We start from the raw sequence: 8,190 nt of genomic DNA, 5'->3' as shown, positions 1-8,190 counted from the left end.
GGCCGGAGGCTGTGGCGCCGTGGAAATGGAGCGACCCCTACCTTCCCACCTCTCAGCCTCCCCCACCGGACCCGACCGCAGCATCCCATCCTGTCCCATCGCATCCTATCCCGTCCCGTCCCATCCCGTCCCGTCTCACGTCATCCATTCCTATTCTCTCCCACCCCATCCCAGTCCATCCTGTCCTGTCCTTCCCGATCTTGTCCTGCCCCATTCTGTCTATCCCACCACGCCCTGTCCCGTCCATGCTCTCCTGTCCCACCCATCCGCGCTGTCTCTTCATGCCCGGCCCATCCCATTCCATACACACTGGCTGATCCCATCCTGTCCCATCCCACTCCATCCATGCTGTGTGTCCACTCTTGTCCCAGCCTGTCCCACCCTATCCATCCCACATCCCATCCCATCCCATCCATCCTGTCCCACTGTATCCTTCCTTATCCCATCTCCCCAGTGCCATCTCTGCCTGCTCTGGCACAGCCCTGGCACACCTTGGAGGGGCAGTTGGTGGCACTGAGCACAGGGAAGGGCAGGAAACCCTTTGGTTTGTGGGAAAAGGGAGAGGACAAGTGGGATGGGTCACCCAGGCTTAGGGGGGCACAGGGGTGTGACAGCAGGTGGGGACCCCCAAGCAAAGACCCCCTGTCCAGGCCCCTCCTGGGCTGTCCCAGGGATCCACAACCCCTGCCCAGGGCTGATCCTTCGGGAGGGGACACCAGGAGCAGCTCTGGAATTCAGGGGTGTCCTTGGCTGGGGTTTGTACATCCCAGTGCACAGGGAGTGCCTGACCCTGGCTGTGGGACTCCACGCTGTCCTGTGGAGATGGGCATGGATCACCAGGTGTGGTTATTGCCAGGAGTGGAGTGAGCAGGACTGGGATACAGCCATGTCCCTGGAGTGCTGTGTGAGCCATGTGTGCACACACAGAGCACACCTGTGACCACAGAGGGACACTCGAGTGTCCCCAGGGTGACTGTGTGACCACAGAGGGACACTCGAGTGTCCCCACGGTGTCTCCATGTGCTCAGAGCTGTGCTTAGCCTCGCCCTTGGCAACACCCACCCTCCCCAGCCTGGATCCCACGGGCTGCTCCTTCCCTGAGCTCTTTCCCCTCTCCCTCCTTCTCCCCATAATCCGTCTCCAGCATCTCCATGTCCACGTGGGGCAGCCCCATTCCATGGAGTGGCTCCAGAGTGTGGGGGATTTTCTGGGGTCACTCAGAGTGTGGGGGATTTTCTGGGGTCACTCAGAGTGTGGGGGATTCACGGGGGTCACTGAGAGTGTGGGGGTTCACTGGGGTCATTCAGAATACGGGGGATTCACTGGGGTCACTCAGAGCATGGGGGATTCACTGGGGTCACTCACTCTATCCCCCCGGGCACCCAGCACGGGTTGGGGTGGCTGAGGGACTCTGGCACTCCCTGGTCTCTGTGGACCCCAAGTGCCACATCCCCATGGTGGCTGTGACCTCAGGGCTGCCCTCTCCCCTCCCACACCAGGTCCCAAGCTGGAACAACCCCAGGGGCTCGCTGGAGCTCCGGGGGTCTCTGGTGGGGAGAGGGAGCTGTCTCTGTGTGCTGGGCTCTGGCAGGGAGGAGCCTGGGGAATGCCGGGCTGAGAGGGAGCCTGGGAGGAAAACCTCCAGTGTGTGGCACCAGCTGGAAGGACCCCATGAGGCTCCTTCCAACCCATCCATGATTCCATGATCCCAGATCCAAGGTGGCCTCAGCCACCAGCGCTTCTCCCTGTCCCAGCTCCATCCCACCATGGATCCAGGGATTCCTCAGCTGTCCACAGCCCCATTTGTGTGTGGCACAGGCACAAACCCAAATCAAGTTAAACCCACCAAGATGGAGCATCCCAGAGCAGCCTCGTTTGCCAGGCCTGGCTCTGCAGCACAGCTTGGCTTGTGCTGTTCACCTGCTCCACAATTACCTGGAAAAGCTCCTGAGTACCAGCCAGGAGCAGGATGAGGGAGCTCCACAATGAGCTGGAAAAGCCCCAGCCAGGAGCAGGATGAGGGAGCTCCACAATGAGCTGGAAAAGCCCCAGCCAGGAGCAGGATGAGGGAGCTGCAGGTACCCGCGAAGGGCTGACACGGAATTCAGAACGGGAACACTGTATTGACAGACTTTACAAAAGTTATTACAAAACACGGTCACGAACCAGCAGCTGACGATACAGAGCGAAGAGACACCACGTACAGCCACCTCAGAACAACACCAACAGCTCCAGAAGTCATCCAATATTTACACAAACAGCTGGAAAACTCCGGGCGGTTATCGCATACATGGAAGTGTTTTAGAGCAACTGTGAAATATAGTGTCACACCTTTCCTTGTAGTATTATCATCATCATAATTAATAATAATAAGACTACTTCTAGGTTAACTAAAAACCAAACAGCTCTTTACAGGGGTTAGGAGAAGCTGCTTTCACTCGTCTGACTTACCTGAGTGAGACCAAACCCAGTTAAAAAATAGAAATAAAATCACCTTCATTGTCAGGAGTCCGTGTGTCGGCCCAGCGGCGCCGTTCCCTCGGGCCAGAGGGGAACCACAGCCCGGCTGGTGCCAGTGACACCCTCCAGAAGCACGGAGACGTGTCCTCCTCGTGTGAGCGACCCAGCACGCCTCCACACGCTGCCCTTCCCGACTCCTCCTGCTCCAATGTCCTCAGCCCCTTCTCCTGCACCTGCTTTATCTCACCCCGCTCTTTGCCACGCTCTCCTCTCCTCTTTTCTGCCTTCCACAAATCCCACGTCGTGCCCTGATCACCTCTCTCTGCCTCGCCTCTCTCTGGCCTTCATCCCAGTCCTGGCCTTGCAGCCTTGGGGGACGCGGCGACGCAGCGGGAGCGGGCGGCCGGCCGGGAACGGCGCCTTCCTTCCCTCCCTCCCTCCTCGCGCTTCCAGCCTTGCAGTGAAACGAGTGGAAAAAAGAAAGCGAAAGCTCGTCACTCCTGAATATGCACAAAGATAGGTGGGGGAACACCTGCTAAATACGGAGCCCAGAGAATCGCTCGGGATCATTCTCTACGGGCAGAATCCAACCCTGCGTGGGGAACAGCGAGCGCGGGGCCTGCGCCGCGGTGGGAGCGCCACGGAACCCCGCGGGGTCCCAGAGCCGCCTGGGCCGGCCGAGCAGAGTCTTTAAGAGGAATTCCTTGGATGCTTCACCAAAGCGGGCTTCGTAGCATGACCACATGGATTAGCTGCGATACAAGTCACCTGCCATCATGCTGCACGTCCACCTGCCAGACCGTCACGGTCACCGCGAGCCCTCCTGCCCCGGCCCCACCACGGCTACTGCTTAGTCTCTTTTTTCACGCAGAAATGGTCGGTTTGGGTGCCCGCCGAGCCCAGGTTGTGCTGGGAATCCTCCCCGGGCCGCGGGTTGCGCGAGTGGATTTTCTGGTGGCAATTCAGGGACTCTTTGTAGCGGAAGTGCTTCCCGCAGACGGGGCACTGGTAGGGGGTCTCCCCGGTGTGCACCCGCCAGTGCTTGAGCAGGTGGTCCCGCCGGATGAAGCTCTTGCCGCACTCGGTGCACTGGTAGGGCCTCTCCCCGGTGTGGATGCGCTGGTGGCGGATGGCCTTGGAGAGGTCTCGGAAGTCCTTCCCGCAGTAGGTGCACGTCAGCGGCCCGTCGCCCTTCCCCGTGTGCAGCTTCTGGTGCAGGATCAGACTCACTTCCAGGCTGAAGCTCTCCTTGCACTGGGAGCAGGTGTAGGGCCTCTCCACCATGTTGTTCACCTGGTGCCTGACGAAGCCGTACTTGAAGCCCGAGCTCTTCTCCCCGTCGGGGCGCTTGGACGCTTTGGAGCGGGAGGGGCCCTGGCCCTTGGCTTTGGATTTCTGCCGGAAGCTCTCGCCGCGCTCCAGGGACGTGCAGGCCTCCTCGCTGGCGTGCGCCTTCTGGTGGGTGGCAAAGAGCTGCTTGTCCAGGAAGCTCTGGCCGCACTCGCAGCAGATGTAGGGCCCCTTGTCGGCCGCCGCCTCCTCGGGATCCTTCCTGGCCAAGTCTCTCCCGCGGCGCACGGAGCGCCTCAGCCCGTTGCCCGTCGCCGTTCGCTGCGGCGGGGGCGCGCTGCTCTGGCTCTTGCTGCTCGACTGCATCTCCTCCTCCGGGTTGGAGAAAACCTCTTCCCACTTTCCTGTCAATGACCTGGAAAGCTCCAGGCTCTCGGAGCCTTCCTCATCGCACGGCTGTTCGTCTGGTGGAGCAGAGACACCGGTGTCATTTGGGGTCACAAGGACTGGGGGGTTACTTACTCAGTTCCCTTGGGACACAGGGGGTCTCTGCTGTGCACACCCAGCTCAGAGCCTGGCACCGACGGGGCTGCGAGGCCGGCTGGGAGCACCTACTCTGTCCAGAGAGATTTGACTTGGAATCTTGGAACTGTTGAGGTTGAAAAAGGCCCCAGAAATCATTAAGTCCAGCACTGCCAAGGCCACCCCTGACCATGTCCCCAAGCGCCACATCCACATGGATGTTACATCCCTCCAGCAATGGAGAATCCACCACTGCTCTGCGTGGTCCCAATGTGTAACAGGCTCTTTTAGGGAAGAATTGTCCCAATTTCCAACTTGACCCTCCCTGGCACAGCTTGAGGCCCTTTCCTCTCCTCCTGTCCCTGTTCCTTGGGGGCAGAGCCTGATCCCCCTGGCTGTCTCCTCCTATCAGGGAATTGTGCAGAGACAGAAGGTCCCCCCTGAGCCTCCTTTTCTCCAGGCTGAGCCCCTTTCCAGCTCCTTCAGCTGATCCTGGTGTTCCAGACCCTCCCCCAGCTCCATTTCCTTCTCTGGACACACTCCAGCAACTTCCTGCATTCAATTATATTGTAATATAACATTATATAGATAATCTAGCTATAGATAGGTAGCCAGAGGAAAAAAGAGGGTTCCTGAAGCAGGACAGGTCTTTAAGAACTTGTGCTTTAGGATAAATCCCAAAAAAACAGAGGAAAAGGAAATAAAACTTCTTTCCCTTCGTGGCTTGGACAGTGCCTGAGGGTGAAGGATCTCCCATGGTATAAACTGTAACTCAAAGCAACTTCCTGAAATTCTGGAAAAGCATCATCCAGAAAAACTGAGCTGCTCCTGGGAATGAGGCTGGGAAGTCAAAAGCACATCTAGGCAAGGGACACTTCCCAAAGCAGCTCAGTGCACTCACATGTACCAGGGACCTCCATGCTCTCCTCTTCCTCAGAGCCTTCATGGCTTTCAGCCAGAGTTTCTTCATATTTACCCCACGAGCTGTCATCGGGCCCAGGGAAGAAAAACTCTGTGCAAGAGAAAAGAGCAGGAGTTACTCTCCAACCTTCCAGCTGCTTTAGAGGATTCCAGGAGAGAGGGATGCATCAGGGGGGAGACAAGCAGGAAAGCAAAGCCCCCCTGCACCTGAGGAGAGAGCTGACAAAACAGAACAGCCCCACATCTGCCTCCACCTCCCCTCCGAGTCCCAGGAACCTCGTGGCTCACCAGTGGTGGGGTCTGTGGGGGTCTCTCCTCCCTCAGAGTCCTCCTGATCCTCAGTGTTGGGATCCTCTCCCTGCTCAATCCGTGTCAGCAGCTCAGGCTTGGAAATGGCAGCATCTGCACATAAAAAGGGGATGAGGATGTTTCCCCTGCCCTGGCAGGAGAGAGACTCTGCAGCCTTTGCCCACCAACCTTCCTTCTCTGGGGAACAAACGAGAGAGGCTTGGGAAGCTGCTCTCAGCCCTCTGCCCCGCTCACCTTGCGTGGGCCCTGGATGCAGGAGCACATTCTGCTCAGGTGAGGAGCACCTCCCAGCCTGCAGCGTGAGGAGGACAGGAAGGAAAGGCACCCAGGCTTACCTGCAGGCTCTCCTGTCTTCTCCTCTGCGCTAAGGTCCGCGGATCCATTACAATGGGGGCTTCAGCTCGGGGGCAGCAGCAGAGCTGCCAGCACTGCCCTCCCCGTGCGGTTCCCTCCAGCCAGGACCGCTCCGTCCTACTCGTCCGAGTCCCGGGCTGCTCGCGGATTTTGGTGGGGGAAAGGGGACAATCACCATCTCTCCTGGGGCGGAGAGCAGAACACTTCACTTCCAGACATGTGGGAGGGAGGGAGGCCCTGGGGGTTAAACTCCACCTCTGCTCCGGTGGATCCGTTTGCCTTACACGGGAGCCAAAGCCCTAAACCTCGTTCCTCAAGGGAAAGCTCGGGATGAAGCACAGATAGGTTTCTCTAACCTAGAGAAACCAGGCTCAGATGCCCAGATCCCCTGTGCCTCAGGAGCAGGACACGGGACTGGTTTGGAAACAGGAGACTGGGGGCTGTGGTTACCCTTCCCCTTTCTCCCTGGCACACAGGGACTGCAGGAAACTTCAAAGAAATATACGGAAAAAGAAAAAAGCAGAAAAGGCCTGGATTGGGCAGAGGTGGATGGCAGGGAGGCAGACAAGCCTGGGCTCAGCACAGGGAAGTGTCTGGCTACCAGGGACAGCGTCTGTGCTCCCACCCCCGGTCCAGCCAAGGCAAGGTCATTTCTGGAACATGCTGTGAAGGCAAGGCGCTCCCCAGAGGGAATTCCTGCAGCCAGGACTGGCAGGAGCGCGTTCCTTTGGCTGGGAATGCACTGCCCTGAGCTGCTGAGGGGGAAGCAGGAGGCAGAGCTCACCCCCAGCCACTGCTTCTCCCCAGCTCTGCCCCAGCAGAGCCTGCAGCACAGCAAGCAGGACTGGCTCCCCGGGGCTGGACAGAGCACCAGGCAAACGTCACTTCTCCCTCATGGGAGAGGAAAGGGAAGTCTGCACAGCTCCCCACGGAAAGGGCTGGAAGGAACCTCAGAGGCAGGGCACAGGGCACCCTCCGCTGCCCTAAGCAGCCAGCGGGCTGATGCACCCAGCGCAGTGGATCTGTGGACCTTGGCGTGACAAAGGAACTTCCCTCTTCCCCAGCTTTGCTTGGATTGAGGGTCCTCTCACTTCCCCTCCTCCTCCTCCTCACAATCCCAGCACTTGCCAGGCTGCAGGGACCATCAGGGAGCCATTGTCCCTGCGGTGACACTCATGACATCCTTCCACCCTCAGCGTGGCTGTGAGGGCTGAGCTCACTGCCAGGGCTGTGTGACACCTCCCCAGAGCACATCCTTCCTCCCTGACCCTGCAGGACACAGGTTCCATCCACCAGTTCCCAGGAAAGCTCCGTGCCAGGAGGCTGAGGGCAAAGCCAGGCCTGCCATTACCCATGGAGATGACGGCCTCGTAGTTGCCTTTCATGATGTGCCTGTAGAGCTCCTTCTGCCACTCGTTGAGGCTCTTCCACTCCTCCTCAGAGAAGTTAAACGAGGCGTCGTTGAAGGCCACGGGGACCTGCAAGGAGCAGCACCACGGGGTTTGTTCCTCATTTCAGAAAACACCTGGGGATGTTTTCTCGTTCAATTTTCTCACTCAAACTCCTGAAGCGTTGTGCAGACAGGAACATCTGCTCCTTCCCACTGCCTCATCCCTCACGGGACACGACAGGGATTTCCCCTGTCACCTCCCCCTGCTCAGCCTCCTCCTGTCACTGCCCCGTGCACAGGGCCTGGCACAGACTCCTTTTCACTTCCTTTTTGACACAATTCTGCTGCTCATCACCTCTGAACAGCCACTGGGGATGTTCCCAAGCCTTCCCAGTTACACAGGGCTGAGCCACAAAATTCCACATGATCCAAACACAGGAATTTGTGACATCCCTCCCAGATCACACGTGCATGAGCAGGGCATAAGCAACACAGCAGGACCTGTGCTGGTGCTTCTGGGTGCTGAAGGGAGGACAGGACTGTGGAGGGGCCATGAACGGCTCTCAGCACTGCAGCTGTCCCAAAATGGGACTGTGAGTGCAGGGATCAGGCTGTCACTGCAGGAGATGGGGCTGCCAGTGCAGGGATCAGGCTGTCAGTGCACAGGACATGGGGCTGTCAATGCATAGGAGATGGGGCTGTGAGTGTACAGGAGATGGGGCTGTACAGGGCATGGGGCTGTGAGCTCAGGATAAGGGGCTGTGAGCACAGGGCACGGGGTTCTGAGCCCAGCAGACGTGCAGAACAGCCCCGTTTTGCAGCGGGGAGCAGCAAACCCAAACCGTTACCTTGGGGACTTCCCCTTTCGCCCCCGGGGGCAGCCGCAGGATCCAGAAATTCCTGTTCTTCAGCAGGTTCTCCATGTTCTCCAGCCGCTTCTCCAG

At 58.7% G+C, this 8,190-nt stretch overlaps 1 protein-coding gene across 1 annotated transcript in view; it reads right to left on the bottom strand.

The window, feature by feature from the left end:
• Positions 1 to 8,184, bottom strand: part of LOC102040340 (zinc finger protein 777-like) — a 16,634-nt gene extending 8,450 nt beyond the window's left edge. Inside the window, exons 1-6 of the mRNA XM_031062802.1 lie at positions 8,095 to 8,184; positions 7,208 to 7,334; positions 5,482 to 5,595; positions 5,174 to 5,284; positions 3,401 to 4,214; positions 1,104 to 1,113 (exon numbers count right to left, since the gene is read on the bottom strand). Coding sequence (XP_030918662.1) covers positions 1,104 to 1,113; positions 3,401 to 4,214; positions 5,174 to 5,284; positions 5,482 to 5,595; positions 7,208 to 7,334; positions 8,095 to 8,169 — 1,251 coding nt within the window. The 5' untranslated portion in view covers positions 8,170 to 8,184. The remainder of the gene's footprint in view (positions 1 to 1,103; positions 1,114 to 3,400; positions 4,215 to 5,173; positions 5,285 to 5,481; positions 5,596 to 7,207; positions 7,335 to 8,094) is intronic.
• Between the last annotated feature and the right edge of the window lie 6 nt (positions 8,185 to 8,190).

The sequence above is a fragment of the Geospiza fortis genome, unplaced genomic scaffold (assembly GCF_000277835.1).
Source record: "Geospiza fortis unplaced genomic scaffold, GeoFor_1.0 scaffold178, whole genome shotgun sequence".
Classification (NCBI taxonomy): domain Eukaryota; kingdom Metazoa; phylum Chordata; class Aves; order Passeriformes; family Thraupidae; genus Geospiza; species Geospiza fortis.
This window is presented reverse-complemented; position numbering and strand designations above follow the sequence as displayed.